This window comes from Cibotium barometz, chromosome 4 (genome assembly GCF_041138505.1).
Source record: "Cibotium barometz isolate CiBa-2024 chromosome 4, ASM4113850v1, whole genome shotgun sequence".
Classification (NCBI taxonomy): Eukaryota; Viridiplantae; Streptophyta; class Polypodiopsida; order Cyatheales; family Cibotiaceae; genus Cibotium; species Cibotium barometz.
The window spans coordinates 16,082,090-16,098,695 of record NC_141049.1 but is presented as its reverse complement, the minus strand read 5'-3'; the positions used below and the strand labels follow the sequence as shown (position 1 = coordinate 16,098,695).

General features: G+C 43.6%; 1 protein-coding gene across 3 annotated transcripts in view; it reads right to left on the bottom strand.

Annotated features, from left to right (window-relative positions):
- The window catches only part of LOC147638963 (tRNA (guanine(26)-N(2))-dimethyltransferase 1-like), a 36,298-nt gene that overhangs the window by 10,875 nt on the left and 8,817 nt on the right, over window positions 1-16,606 (bottom strand). For all 3 annotated transcript variants that reach the window (XR_015264009.1, XM_086786036.1, XM_086786025.1), the window contains 5 exons: window positions 10,729-10,956; window positions 10,437-10,524; window positions 10,203-10,324; window positions 9,581-9,720; window positions 9,424-9,496 (listed from right to left, as the gene is read on the bottom strand). Coding sequence is in view for 2 of the 3 variants with exons in the window: in XM_086786036.1 (XP_086642162.1) it covers window positions 9,424-9,496; window positions 9,581-9,720; window positions 10,203-10,324; window positions 10,437-10,524; window positions 10,729-10,956 (651 nt within the window). In the remaining variant the exon portion in view is untranslated. The remainder of the gene's footprint in view (window positions 1-9,423; window positions 9,497-9,580; window positions 9,721-10,202; window positions 10,325-10,436; window positions 10,525-10,728; window positions 10,957-16,606) is intronic.

Below are 16,606 nucleotides of genomic sequence, written 5' to 3'. Positions count from 1 at the left end.
AAATCAATGAGAGAGAGAGAGAGAGAGAGAGAGAGAAACTCAATGTTCCAGAGAGAATATATATGCACGACTCAAAATGATGTGACTTGCTTGATATGATTTGAAGTACACCAAGTACATGCTTTTATAGGTTGCAACCCTTATCTTTTGACTCACACAAATCACACTCACATATGGGGACATGACACATGGCACACATTTATCTTATCCAGACAAGAGGGTGTTCACGCATATAAGCACACTTACACATTCATGGGGTGTTCACACCTATACAAACACATATAGATGGTTACACACATACTGACCAGTGACAAGTATACATGGTGGACATATAAACACAAGAGACTCCGAAATACCCAACAAACCCCCCTTCGGAGCGAAGGTGGTGTATTATGAACTGGCCTTCATACTTATGGCAATTTGGGCTCACTTGCACCACGTGATGCAAAAGATCACATTGGCCATACCTGATGTGACACAACATATCATAGTCAAGCATGCAACAAATGGAGCTTGACCACACGTAAGATTCCTCAGTCCTTCTAGACTACCCCCTTGACTCAAAACAAGGTAATCGAGGAAATTACAAAGCCTTTTAGATCACAAGGCCATACAAACATTTAGGGGGAAAAACATAACACACACAAGATTATTTTGGGGGACATCCCACGCAAAGAACCCAACTCAAACACAAAGAAATATATTAGTGTCACGTGCACCCTGCACTGCGGTACACAATGACACACTCGCATGATCATCAGTGAAGCATTTATACAAAAGTAGACCCTTTTCTAGGATTATTTGTCGTACGCCATGACCCCATTGTGAGCCCTCAGTCCAAGGACAGTCAAGCTCGAGCTACGTAGGTCAGTCTCTGAACTTTAGAAGTCAGTCACATGTCAGTCCTTTTAACCCACTTGGAGAAAGCATCATACAGGAGCATATAGATGTTTGCCATAGCCTTAGATGCAAGTAAGCATGTTTAGGTTCATTACAAATAGAAGGGGGCCAGCCCAAGGCAGCCCAACTTGGGCTAGCCTTGCAAAGGGCAACCATGCCTTTGCCAACAAGCAATCGGCCAAGCCCCTTTGGTGGCTTTTGTGCCCAGTCAGCCAGCAGCCAACTAAGCATACAGCCCGACCAGAAGTTGGGCAGCCGACTAGTATGTACAAGCAGCCGACTAGGCTTTATTGCTAGTCGTGGGTATTATCAGCAGCCGACCTGGCATTAAATGCTACCGACTGGCAATATTCAGTCATGGGTATTATTACTGCAGCTGACTGAGCATTATCATGAGTCTTGGGATTTTACATCATCCGACAGCCCTCTAAGGCAGCCGACTCCAGCCCAGAGGCAGTATAAAAGCAGTGCCTCAATCCCACATCATTCATATTCAGGTATTCAGCATAAAGTGCAGAAGCTAGTCAGGTTCCAGTCAACTCCAGGCTATAAGGGAGCTCCTCTTCACATTCATCCAGCCTATGTGCAGTCCTAGAGCTATCTGGACTTGCATCAATGGCCAGACGAGTCTTTAGCTGAGCCTCAGACTAGTAGGTGGATACTCAGCCGATGTACAGTCTTCCTCATCCTTGCATTGGGCATTCATATCACTTGTACTCAGCATTGTACAGCATTTCTCCAAAGAATAATATAAGCAAATACTCCTGCTTGCGGGGGGGGTGGGGGGGGGGGGGGGGGGGACTTTCAGTAGGTATTGGGACCCAACACTGTGTCGTCTTCTACATTCTCATTCTCTTCTCTCTCTCTCTCTACTCTCTAAAGTTGATGCTAAAGATTCTCACCACATAAAGGTATAAAGAAGGCCCTGTTGTGTGTTATCACGATCAAGCTCAGTGCATGTAACATTAGTATCAGAGCTTCGGGCTGGTAACCCAACTCAGCTATCTAAAGAAGTGAGAGCATCAGGTAGATGGTAAAACTGCGGTCCAGAAAAACACCCAGGCCTCCACCATGTCGGGAGAGACATCACATCAAGAAGAAAGCCAACAAAAAGAAATGGAGGCACAAAGCTTCCAAACGTAAAAAATGCTTCCGCTAAGCACAGAAGAGCTCTTGAGAATAACGATGGAGCAAATAAATTCTCTGAAGATGCAGCTTGCCGCCGAAAAAGAGAAGCCCAAAGAAGGCATCTGAGATCTGGCACACAGGTGCTTCTACATATGGAGGAACGAAGAAGAAAAGATGAAGACCAACATGAAGAACAAAGAAGAAAAGATGAAGAAGCAAAAAGAAAAGTGGAAGAAGAAAAAGAACTGAGACGTGCGGAGGAACAAAGGGATAGGGAAGCCACACACAAATATGAGGAAGACCAATGCCACAGAGAGAAAGCCGACCGAGAGTCCCAGCAAAGACTCGACTAGGAGACTGTGCAAATCTAGCATCAGCAACGACGACACAAATTTTGGTGGCTCTCCCTCAGCTCAGCAAGCTCCGAATTCCTCATCCTCCACTGCCCCTACCACCACCATCATACAAACCACTCCAAATTTTAGTAAGTATGATGGTAAGTGTGATCATGCTGCAATTACTCAATTTATTCATCAATTCGAAGCACATTTTCCTTTAGCTAAAATTACAGATCCACAAGACAAAGTCCATGTGGCAACACCCCAACTCATTGGGGAAGTTGTTACTTGGTGGCAACATTGGTCACAACTTCACACAGACCAATTCCGTTTTCATTGAGACACCCTCGTGGCTAACCTCAAAGCCCGTTTTCTTCCACCACAGTACATGACAAATCTTGAGGATGAGTTTTACAAACTCACTCAAGGTAGTTCCCTTGTTTTGACCTATTCCAACAAGGTCATTACAATGGCCCAGCAGTTGGGCATATCGAAAGAAGATAAGCTCAAGCAGTTTATGCGAAGTTTAGACACTACCATTATGTACCCAGTGAGAAATTTTGAGCCTCAGACTTATGCACAGGCACTGACCCTCGCTCAGAATCAAGAGTTGATGTTGAACGAAGGTAAGCCCAAGTAGGTACAATCTCCCTCTAAGCCCCAACAGCAATCATCTACCTAGGGTAAGGATACTTAGAACAGCAAAGACTAAAGGACCAAAAGAAAAATTCTTCGGGTCAATCGGGCAATAAAAAAGATTCTACGCCCAAGAAGACTCCTGAGGAAAAAGCTAAGAAGGCCATCACTAGAGGTTATCTCCAGCCAGATGAACAGACACGATACAGGACATAGAACCGTTATTTCTTCTCTCACACTGTGAGACACGAGAAGAAAGATTGCACTAAGTTCCAGGCTAAAAAGCTTGCTAAGGCATCCACTTCCACAGTAGCAACCGTAGCATCATCATCCACACCTCGGCCATCAGCCTCAAACCCCGTTCAGCTTTTACCCTCTTTGAATTCAATGCCACTAGCCGTATTTGATGATAAGCAGGAGGGCGAGGCAAAGGGAATGACACAGGCTCTCATCCGTGCCTATGGCACTGCAAAGGGACAGCAGTTCATTGTCCTCTTTGACATGGACAATTCTAAGGATGCCATCTCTCCGCAGTTGGATACCAAGATGAGCTGTACCTTGGTTCCTTATCATTTAGATGTGGACGGGTTTACCCCTGGTCTACGTACACACATCACTCATAAAGCTTAGCAACTTGAGTTTCAAGTTCAGCGGACCACATTCCAACGGGATTTCATTGTCTCCCCTCTTTTAGGTTGTGACATGATCCTCGAGATCCAGTGGTTTCGACAGTATGCACCCATTCCTGATTGGAGGCATGACACTTTCACCATAGCCTCTCATGATTCACGAGGATCGAAGCATTCCTGGTATTCCACTCATTTCCCACATTCAGGCCCAACGAACCATCCCAAAAGGAGCAAAATATGTGTTGCTATATGTCCGCTCTCCGTGTAATGCAGTTCAAGTAGCACCCGCAGGGGAGCAACGGATGGCTGGTCTTTTATCTCAATACAGCAACATCGTGCTACAAGACGACCTCCCACTCAATAGACTTGAGGACCATCGCATAGAGTTGGTTCCTAGTTCAGAACCTCCAAGCAAGTTTCCCTACCGCCTTTCTAAGGCAATAGAGAGCAAGCTGGAGCAACAGTTAGCCCAACTACTCCGGTCCAAAAGCATGGACTAGTGTGAAGGTAGCTCCAAGATAGACATATGAGTGCACCACCTCAACCCTACTATCCATATACGTGATCTCTGTACGGCCTGCAATCGTGTAGGAGGTGTGGAATACCATAAGCTTGGTTTTCTGCGGAAGTCCACAAAGCAGCGGGATAGTTAGCGGCCTTTTGCCTTGGCCTGCTCGATATAGGTCCTCTTGAATCCTGCCTACCCTGGTGCCCTGTATCCCTCTCTCGCTGCCAATGTGTTGAGCTCACACTCAAGTATAGATCCATAGAGCTTTGCCAAGATATGGCTGATCATGATGATTATGTAGTTACTAGGATCCTTGGGGTCTCCCGCATAATGATGCATATCCCTTGGTGTCGGCCCAGCAGGGCGTGCAATGACAGACTCAACCACGTGTCCAAGAGATAAAGATATAGAGAGGGGGGAGAGAGAGAAAAGGGAATGGGAATCTTGCACAGTACACCTCATTGAGTGGGGAACAGGTCCCGCCCCCTTTCAAGAATTTATTCAAGAACAATCTACGGGCACGCTGGCCAAGATCAATACAATCAATGAATACAAAACAGACACATATGCCGATGTAGGATATCGATGCCGATGTCGAGGCACAAGATCTCTAATGCCATGCACACCACGGGGATGACCCACAATTATCTCTCACCGGGCTAGTACCAAATCCAAATCCAATGAATCCAAAGTCCAATGAATCCAAATCCAAATCCAAGTCCAAGTCCAAGTCCAAGTCCAAGTTCCATGTTCATGTCCAAGCTTCATGCCCAACCTATATGTCCAAGTTCCATGTTTCTGTCCAATCTTTATGTTCCATGTCCAAGCTCTATGCCCAAGTTCTCCATGTCCAAGTCCAAGAAACACTCGCTCATCTGTAACATGCAGGGGAAGTATTCGTATTGGAGGATCCTGTCACACAAATGCTCACACCGTCTTCTGTATCCTGAGTTTCGCGAGTTTAGCAATCCACTTTAAAAGACTTCAAACTTTAAAGAGAGATATGAGAGAGAGATGAGAACTGTACACCGTATGGGTCCCAAATTACCCACTAAAGGGCCCCCTATCCCGTTACCAAGATAGTATTTGCTTTATTATCTTTAAAGAGACTGACGGTGTAACTGACGATAAGCCAAACGCAAGACCTCTGAAGACCAAGTGTTGGGCTGAACTGTACACTGCTGTAGAAGCACCAAAGATGTCCAATCTCGAGCCTATGCAATCTTCCCAATGGAATGAGGGAGGGATGCAAAGCTAGGGCTGAGAGAGGGGCTGTTTGGGACTGTTCTAGACTGAGTATGAATGCTGTAAATGAATATGAATGCTGCGTTTTACCTTCACCAAGTGGCCGGAGCAAAACAATGAGATGATGAATGCTGAAAACTATATGGATGCAGAAAACGCAAGGTGGACTGTAGGCTGAATGCTGAACTGATGCGTTTTGTTGATGCAAGATGGCTGAATGCTCGTGCGTTGAGGCGCCTACTGCTGTAGGAGGAAAACGCTGAGAGAAGGAGGCTAAAACTACAATCGCTTTGCTCCTTGTGCTGAAGATGCCAAGCGCCTAAATGCTCCTTTGCTGAATATTATTGAATGAATGAATGAATATGCTACAGATCTATTTATATGGACCACAAGAGCCAGTCGACTCGACTGGCTACTAAGCTGGCCGACTGCTCATGTCCAACATAAATGCCTAAATGATGTGTAAAATGCTAAAAATGATGGAAAAAATATTAGAAAAATCCTAGTAAATATCCTGATAAATACTGGATGATATCTAGGGTGTTTGCCATGGTCGAGATGCAATGGATGAATGATGTGCAATGTGCAGCATGCTTTCTGATGCAAACCCTAAGGTTTCTACTGACTGTATATGCAAGAATGCGTCTCTTAAAGTGGGTTAAGGGACTTAGACTGACTGACTGACTTGTTATGGCTAAGAATGACCTACGTAGCTCGTGCCTGACTTATCTTGGACTGAGGATTACAATGGGGTCACGGCGTATGACAAACATCATCCTGAATGGAACTAATACTGTACAATGTTGCACTGATGATGATGAGCCAGTTTGTCACCATGCACTACAGTGCAGAAGAGTGCATGTGATATTCCCTCCTGCTTAGCTTGGTGGCAGGTTCATGGCTTCCAAGTAGTCCGCCAACAACGGGGGGTACTCTTGAAAGAACTCCTCGTCTAGCCATACGACGTCGTGGGTACCTCGATCGCGGAACTTTGTATAGAACTGACGTATCTGTCGACCGGAACCATGCTTCCAACGATGAAGAAGGATCACCTCGGGCTCGATGACTTCTGCGTCGTCTACCACGTCTGGCTGCTATTCATCTGAAACATCAAACACTTCTGGTCCAACATATGGTTTTAGCCAAGAAACATGGAAAACATCATGCATCGTCCAACTGGTAGGCAATTTTAACTTCATGGAGACATCACTTAACTTTTTGACTATTGGGAAAGGTCCAAAACTACGGAATGAAAGCTTGAAATAACGTTTTCCCACTTGTTTCATGATACGCAGATAGATCCAATCTCCTTCCTTGAAGTGGACATCTCATCTAGACTTATTCACATGTCTGCTATATGCTTCCTGTGTTTTGGTCAAGCGGTCCTTGACTGACTCAATGATCTCGGAAAATGCTTCTGTGGTTTTATTAGCCTCTAGAGATGGAGACACCAATCTCGTCAAAAGAGAAGAGAAACGGCGACCAACGGCTGCTTCATATGGAGTCTGTCCGACACTGGATGAATGAGTGTCGTTCAAGATAGCCTGGACCAATGGAAGATAATGTTCCCATTTGGACTGCTGATCATGACAATATGACTTGAGAACATCAAAGGCCAATTGGTTATAAATTTCAATTTGGCCGTCTGTCTATGGATGGAATGCACTAGATAACTGCAACTTAGTTCCGAAGTTTTCAAATAATGCCCTCCAGAAATGCGAGGTAAACTTGGAATCTCTATCTGATATGGTGCTAGGCAAACCACAAATTGGGTACCAATGCTTGAGAAACAGACGAGCTACGTCCTCGGCTGTGGCCGTATGCTTGCATGGGATGAGTATGCAAAATTTACTGAAGAGATCCACAATGGTGAAACACTGAGTGTTATGGGATCCGGTGGATGCTAGTAGAGGCCCTACAAAGTCCATAGATATGTCGATGAAAGGTCCATCTCGGGGATAGGCAAAGGTTGAAGTAAAACAGCCTTCTTTGTACGTAGAACCTTTACTTTTTGACAAATCTTACAGGCTTGAACATGTGAATATACATCACGTCTCATCTTTGGCCAATAAAAGGACCGTTCTAATTTCTCGAGAGTACTGTTGATACCCCTATGTCCTCCAACTAAGGAGTCATGGGCATCATGGAGAAGAGGGGAACGCTTTTCTCGAATGACACAGAGGCGGTTCTTGAAGAACAACCAACCATTCTGTACTGAGAGGAGGAGGCTGAAACTGCAATCGCTTTGCTCCTTGTGCTGAAGATGCCAAGCGCCTGAATGCTCCTTTGCTGAATATGATTTAATGAATGAATGAATATGCTACAGATCTATTTATATGGACCACAAGAGCCAATCGGCTAGCTACTGAGCTGGCCGACTGCTCATGCCCAACTTGCTATGGCTGAGAATGACCTACGTAGCTCGAGCCTGACTTTCCTGGACTGAGGATTACAATGGAGTCACGGCGTACGACAAATATTATCCTGAATGGAACTAATACTGTACAATGTTGCATTGATGATGATGAGCCAGTTTGTCACCATGCACTACAGTGCAGAGTGCATGTGACATCATCCCATGAGTAATCTCCACAATTCCTATAGCCTTGTCCATGAAGAAAACCAAGGAAAATCTCTTTCTCGCAAGAAAACTGATATAAAACCTGTTTTAATGGTTTTTGGGTGATAAAAACATCCAAAAAGCAGTTTTTAGGCTTTCTGGAGCAGTTTTAGGGTTTCTGAAATTTTTGTTTGTACAGCTCCGTACATGTGTGTCCGTATCGCCCATGCATATGCCCATACAAGTCTAGGGCTAACCATACATGTGAAAAGCAAGTTGGAGAAGAAGGTATTGATGGCATAGAAGAAGCTCTCCATGATCATAATGATGCCCACACACACTCCACGATCTCCTTTAACCTTCAACGATCTTGTTCATGGTACTACAAGAGAAGTCCAATCCTTTTTGTACTTGTCAAAGACCTTGCTTTTTGCCAAAAAGCCTTCATGCTTTTGCTTTGCCTTTTTATGCTTTGCTTTTCTCTTTTTTTTTATTGATAAGCAGATGCCCACCCTCCTACTATAAGATTTGAGGGAGATTTCACTGTCGCTTCCAGGAGGATTTCGCCCCCTCATGGAATGGATAATCCAGTACGAGGACCAGAGATATTTAGGCATGCGTTTGCTAGAGCTTCGTCATCATAGAGGGGTATTGCTGGGAGGCACTCCAAGAGACAGAGCCAGCGAGGCACCTCCCAAACCTCGATAACAGATTTCTTTGGGTCATGACTCACAACACCAACCACAGTGGCCCGATGGGAGCAGCAGCAGGACCAGCCAATTCCACGTACACATGGTGTCACTAGTGAGCGTGCGCAATCCCTTCTGAGAGCCAGAAACGCAGATTACACAGGCCTCATCCCTCAGCAGCTGCAGATCCAGGATATCCTTCCATGATATGGCTAGCTCCCATCACAGAGGGGTGCTTTGCCTTCTATTCTGGAGGAGGATGATATCAGTGTATGATCACACATTATCATCATGCAGCATCACATGGATACTTCAGCTTCTCTAGCTAGTTTCGTACAGTTTTTTTTCTCTCTTTTCCATGGTTCAGTATTTATCTGGATACACTGCCTTTTTGGTCCAATAGACCCTCTGGACTTTTGAAGATGTTACCCTCTGGTAATATATCTTTCGTTCTTTCTGCTGAGTGTAATAGGAGTACATCATCATCTACGTAAAAGAGTAGCAAGGCCATTGTCTCTGGTAGTGTGTATACCCCTCTCCTTGCAATCTATTAATGAGGTCTACAATCTCATCTGACAACATTTCAAGAACTGGATGAAGTTCCCAAAAACCATGTTACTAATGATTGGTATGGCCAAACGTTGTTAAAGAAGAAAATCTAGTGTTTCAACTTGCTATGTTACTAAGCTATGAAGTTATTACTGTGGGAAACCTCTTCCCACTGTTGAATACATAGAGAAGACTTGAGCTTTACCATGGGAAATATGTTCTTAGTTGTTTCAGTGCATACCTCAATGCAGGATAAGAGTATTCTCACAGCCATTTCATGGCAATGTTTTCCACGAAGAGAGTATGAGCCATACCTAGAACAGTTGCACATAAGTCAGAAAAGTATATCATGTGATAACGAGAAGTAGAGCTTGATCTTTCAGTGACCAATGGCTTACTTGGTATAGCAAACTTCTCCAAAGTTGCCACATAATACTGCCATGTCTGTCGCTGTACACATGAGAAGTCCACCATCTGTGACACACTGCACTGCGGAGTCTAGGAAAATAGAAGGTGAACCATACGGATCGACATCCACCTGTTCTCGACACAAAAGAACATCATCAGTCAAGACATATACCTAGATGAATCCAGGAACATGCCCAAATTCACCTTATAAGAATGTGCAATTTATAACCTCATGGTAGTCATCCACAAGACAATAAACCATCAACTCCATCATGCATAGTATGGACTGGATACGACGACATCCCCACTAACGTCTTCAGTGCCCAATGGTGGATCTAGAACTTGGTATCAATATATGCTCCCATACACACACCACACACACACACACACACATAAGAGCACAAATTCATACAAAGGTCTGTGTACTGAGTTTCTATCAGAGCTCCGGAGATACAGAGCAATGTATTTCAAGTTTAAAAGTATGAACTTTAGAGCTCCGGAGATCATCAGTAAAGACGGACAGACTTATCACAAAGCAATGTATTTCAAGTTTACAAGTATAAACTTTAGAGCTAACCGATCCGTGATACTTAAAAGGATCTACAGACTAACCACATCAAACTGCTTTTCATGGTTCAGCATGTAAATCCGGGCATCTCCAAGCTCCGCTTGGACTTTTGAGACTGCAACTTTACCATTCAGCTTAATGTTGCGTTCGCATGCCTCCACAGCCACTGCAATGCATGGGCATAATATAAGAGAGGAAATCTCTTCAAAAACCTTCAAAAGCATCATGACAGATACAAACGATGCTAAAGACATCCGTGCTCTGCCTTGTAAACTGACCTTTGTCACTATCCAGGGCCACAACTGAGTCAATTCCCTCAACTTCTCGGGCATAGCGAATAGCACGCAAGCCTGACGCTGCTAATGCCTTGAGCCAGTGATCCCCAGAATGAAAGATCAAACCCATTTTTCAAAGACACAACATGCCTTGTAAGTAGAAAATCAAAAAATTGTTTTTAAAAGAATATGAAACTCGAAGCCCGATAACGAACTGTTGATGTCATTGCCTACAGCTCCTTAGAATCAATGACATCTGGAGGTCCTCAAAATAGTTGAAAGACTTTATGCATACCTCAAGAACTCGCAGTGGTTTGTTAGTAGCAGTGCTTGTAGCATTTTCACCACATGACTCCTCCAACTTTACTCTGAAATCATTTGTCAAAGGTGCCTTTAGATCTTCCTTATCTTCGATTGGATGTGGAGCCTTTGCTCTCTTGCTTTCCTCTCTGCAACGTAGCTCCTCTTTGCGTTTGGCCACAAATGATCGAAGCACAGCAATTGACAAGTCCCTATTGACAATCTGGGAAGAATAATATCAATCCAATAGTCAAATACACCCAAAGGTACTAACACTGGCAATAATGGTGGAGCCTCAGTGCTTTGAAGATCCCAATCAACCATTGTGCATACGAAAATAGTCCAAAGGAGCCACTCAATGCTTTTTTTATGTGTGCTTTGAACAAAAACTAGTAAAACAATTGTGATTCGGATTAGAAAAAGTGAAACTAGTATCCTTTCTGGTCAAAATAATGTCATGTTTATTTTACACAATTTGATAATGTCTTTTCTAATGCAACCAATGCTTGATTTGATGGTATAAATTCCTCCAGTAGAAACAAGTAACTTAACTTGAAATAAGGGAAATTCCTACATAGTATGGTTTAGAGGTACCATTCTCACTAAAGAACTAAACCTTAAATCTATACTCTAACATGTCAAGCTCTCCAAAAGAGATCAGATTATTTTTTTAGACAATTAAAACAAAGAAAGAAAAAGAACCGAAACACACATCAGTGCAGTCAAGCATACTATGCATCCATTCATATACGTGCTTGTGTGGATTTGTGTGATGAAATCGAACACAACCATTGAGGGACCAGAAAAACTGGACTGGTCCCTCCTCTTCCCCCCTTTCCATTTTTTTGGTGTTCTTTGTGCATCAATCGTGCAGGGCAGATGCTATGCACTAACACCAAGTCACAAGTCTTTATAATACCACAAGCAATAAAAGAAATCCGAATTTGGTTACTATGGAGACTTCCTTTTCATAAATAATATTTAAACAATAGCGATGTAGTATGATGAGCAAAATGCCAATGTGTGTGCTTATGTGTGCTATTGCTTTGTACACAGTATTAGGGACTGAATATATTCTTTTCCTCTTGATCTATGGACAATGCTTTGCAGGAGTCCCACTCTCTGGCACTAGATCTCTGAATTTTATGTGATAGAAGCGCGCACAACAAAAGCACTAAAAACAGCCTGATTAAGATCTCTTTGCCAATGTGGCAGATGTACTCGATTTAACGCTCTTCTAACCTTTCAAGAATGTGACTTTCCATTTTCCAAGTGATGATAGAGCCAATGGTAGAATCTCAGCCACTATTCTATATATTCGTTGTCTAGGCTTAGTAGCACTCTTCTCTATTGCCGTACAAGCCTGCAGGAGCCTGTACACCTTTGTCTGCACCTTCTGGCCCATCCATACAGGTGTACAGATGTCCATATAGTCGTATGGACTGTTGGACAGCTAATCATTGATCTCTGCTGCTACCACTAGCTCCACACTCAGATACAGCCAGAGGAAACCACTCTTTTGCTTTTGCTTACAAAGTTAGAGTTTTAGTAAAAGAACCTTAAAGCCCTACTAAGGCCTCGGACTAAATAACATAAGAGACCTGAGCTCCGTGATCGCAGGGGTCTTCCCTATGGAGACGCCTCGGGGGGGCTTGGCAGTCTACCATTGATTCAATGGTGTGGTTTCGAGAGGAGGCAGCCAAATGCTGCAGGATGGGATTCCATTTGGTTCCCCCTGTTTTTCCTTCCTCCCAACTTGACCCCTCTCATTTCAAGGCAGGCAGGAAATCTGCTAAAAAAGGTTCAATCAATGGAAGGACATTTGGGACAAAAAAACCAACCATTATGTCTCTCAGGATTGTTTGAGGACCACTAAGAGACTTTCTATGGATAAAGTCAACCTGGTTTTAAGTCGCATGGCTTTGTGCACTGTTGATCAGATGCTCTACTTATCTTCCCTTGTTCCCTTTTCAACAAAGTCCTTTCGTTGGAAAGGTAAAACAGGTAGTACATCAGGGACTCCAAGAGAACCTCAGTTAAGAGATTTCAGAGAGTTTGGGAAGGTTCGAGTGAGAAGACCAACTTTCTCAGCTGGCTGATGTATCATAAAGCTTTGTTAATGGGTGACAGAATGGCCAAACACGGTTTTGGTGATGCAGCTTGCAAACTTTGTGGATAATTAGAGACCATGCATCATCTTTGTAAGCTGCCCTAATATACAGACTCTTTGGGTGACTTGGGGATTTTCTGGCGAAATACCAACTTCCGTGGTAGTCGCGGAGGGAGTTTTTGCTTTCAGATATGGAAGAAAATCGACCCCAAGGCCTTCAACAGCCTGCAGGCATAGATGTTGCTTTATATTCCAAGGAACTAGACTGAATTTCCTTGCTGTTTTCAAAAACATTTTGGGAAGTTCACATGTTGCCACTGCCTGAAAAGTAAATCTACTACGGGGAAAGTTTGAACAACAAGGGCTGCTGAGTGTATACTCGTACTCTTTTTTTTCTTCTTTTCCAGTGGGGCTGCTATTGAATGTGCCAACTAGAAATCCTATCTGAGCAGATTAGGGCAGGAGGTGGACCATATCCTATCTGAGCAGATTAGTGCACGAGGTGGACCATATCCAGTTGACAAATTCAAAGCTTCTGTGTTGCATGTTTAGGGATTCTTGTGTAGTGGAAGCATCCATAGGCACTCCAGTTCTTGTGCACATATCTCGGAGCCGTTTCCTGCTCACTCAAGTATACATCCTCTTCATGGCATACTTCAGCAATCGCATCCAGAATTTCGACAAATCCCAGTGACTTGTGTACACATTCTAGTCATCATTCAGTATTTTCTTACAAGCATATAGGGTGCATCAAGGGTTCTCTTCCAGGAGGGGCTTTCTTGCTTGAGTGCACATAGTTTGCTTTAAGAAATCCAGCATTGTGAGAAGAGATGGCACAGAGAATCAGATATTTTTGGGTATATGGCCACTAAAGATAGACTTGACAACTCTAATTATTCACTGAGGAGCTTTATGATGAAAAGCCTGTTGATACAGAGGGTTATGGGAGATTGTCATTGGGCATGAACCCCGTCCTTCCTCGGCAACAATATCCTAAACAGATGGGGCAAGAACAATTGCTCAGGTGGTTGTTGGAATTCTATAGGGTCCTCCTCCTCCTACTAAAGAACAACGTAGGCGGGATTCTCGTGAAGGTTTATGTGGCACAACCACCGGGGTTTGAGATACTCGGTTCAAAAAACAAAGTGTACAGACTCCATAAGGCTTTATACATGCTAAAAACATCCCCTCGAGTATGCTTTACCAACAGATAGATGCTTTTCTTGTAAATATTGGTCTTTCTAAAAGCTCGTCAAATGCAAATTTGTATATTTTCTTTGAGCAGGGCAGGTGCATGATCATTGTCCTATATGTGGACGACCTCATTATGATGGGAAACCATGAAGAGAAGATCCGGAGATGTTGAGTTCAAAGTTTGAAATGACAAACGTTGGGCCTATGCATTTCTATTTGGGGATTGAGGTCTAGCAAGAGTCAAATGGAATCTTCAAAAGTATGAAGGAAAAATTCTAAAGGCATTTGGCATGGCTGAGTGCAAGTCGGTGGTTACATCAATGACGTGAAACTATCTATCTTATCTACTGGTGGATATGAAGGATTATAGGAAGTTGGTGGAGAGTTTAATCTTTTTGTGCAATACACAGCCCTACATCAACTTTGCAGTTGGTGTCCTTAGTAGGTTCTCAAATCCCCGAGTCTCCGAGAGAACCGCCTTTTTTCCCCGACTAGCATTAGGCCCAATATCCTCCCGTAATTACCATTTTTCACCGCCCGTATATGCGCTTTCTATCTGCCCGTAGATGATGCCGCTGAGGAAGCACCTTGTGGGGTTTTGAACCAAAGACCTCTTGGTCCTAGGCAAACACCTTCAACACTTGGGCTATCACCTCATTGGCGCTGGAAGGCACGGATTATGTGGGTGTTTAAGCATATAAAAGGTACCATTAGGTATGACATCACTTACACATCAAGTGATACCTTGACTAGGTTTTGTGACTAGATTGAGCAGCAGATTGTGATAGCATAAAATATGTTTCTATTTACTATTTGCTTTTTATTAGGTCTGGAATTACATCCTAGATCAGCAAGAAGCTACCTACAGTAGCACTTTCTTCTACAAAAACTGAGTACAAGGCAACATGCTTTGCTTCATGTGAAGCAATCCGGTTGAGAAGGGTTTTGTGGGGCACATTTAAGAGTCCAGACGGTCTCAGATGACCATGGGAGCTGAGCATGGGTCTTACGCTTATTCTAATATAGTCCCAGTCCGATCATATGGTCAGTTGATCATTTTGGACCAAGTCGTGGGTTGTCTGCAACATGGCCGACCTACGTCCATGCTGACCCTCGGCACTATATATAGACTAGTTTGGCAACCTTTACATTGAGTTCATTGTGTTCAAGTGCTCTTGTAAGCAACCGTCCAAAGTCAATCTAGCAACTAACTCACCATCAAAGCCCCTTACTTGGAGCAGACGGGTGGGCGGACAGTCATCAGTTTGTTTTCAAAGTTTGCAGTAATATTGTTTACTCTCACTTCTTTTTGCAATTCAGTGCTTTGTATTGTGAAGATTCTGCTTTTGGTATTGTGATTTCTAACACGACCACCTCCCCCCCTTAAGGTTATATTACCAAAAGGAGTTTGCTCCGAATACAAGATCTCGAATGCCTAGTGTTCACCACCGACCAATCCAAGTACACGCAATGAATACAATCAAACAAAGTGTAGCCTTTGGGTCCTTCCACCCTACGTAAGGATGCCTTAAGTAAGAATTCCCAAAGTCCCGCAATCCACACCGAACATGGAGGCTTCAAATCTTCACAAGGGCTCCTCACACACACACACACACACGTGCACGGGCAATCCCAGACATCTATCCTTGCAAAGCCACAAATCCTAATGCTCTTTTAGGGTTCTCCCCACCCCCCCCAAGCCACAAAAAGATGCATGTATAAAGATTATGTGTAGCCAAAACCTTCTCTACACCAATATGAAGGCCATAAACTTGTCGGTACAGGTATGAAGACAACACACCAGCAGGATTGACCGTACAATGATGACATCGGCAAGCTCTAGTTGTACAAATGACGTCAGCCAGATTCAGGCCATATAGAAGGTGATGTCAACAGCAGCAGGTTCGTACAGGTGACGTCAGCAAATCAGCCGTACAGGATGACATTAACCTCTTCCGTCCGTATAGTAGCCACCTGCAGGTCTGCCCATACAAAAGTCAACTATAAATCTGTCCCTACAGATGATGGCAATGGTGATGTTGGTGGCTCTGTACAGCCATCGGGATGGAGGAGAGATAGTTGCGCTTGATATATTATGCATAGAAGATCCCAAGCTACCTTAATATATGTATTGCCCATGCTTTTTATCCAAAAGCTTTATAAGCTTTAAAATTTTTCTTTTCTTCACTTATGAAGGCCACAGCCCACGACTATTTGAAAGATGCTCAAACATAATTCATTCATGACCTTTAGCTTATCTTGGGTGGCCCACACTTATGAGTGTGTGAAAGCCTTTATCACGTGCCTTTTTATTAGATGTAAGTCCTTTTTAATGAAGTGTGGACCTGCACAAGACATTATAAGTGAACATAAAACAGAATGCTATAAATTGAGTCAAGTGTGCACCTACCACTTTAGGCCCAAACACGTGTGCAAACATGTCCATAGGGGTGCCCAAGCATCCCCAACCCCATGGACATTCACATACAAAATACCAGGCATTGTCTAGGCAAACCAAACAACGCCACACAAATAAAATAAGTATCAAGCACGGATATGAATGCATTTT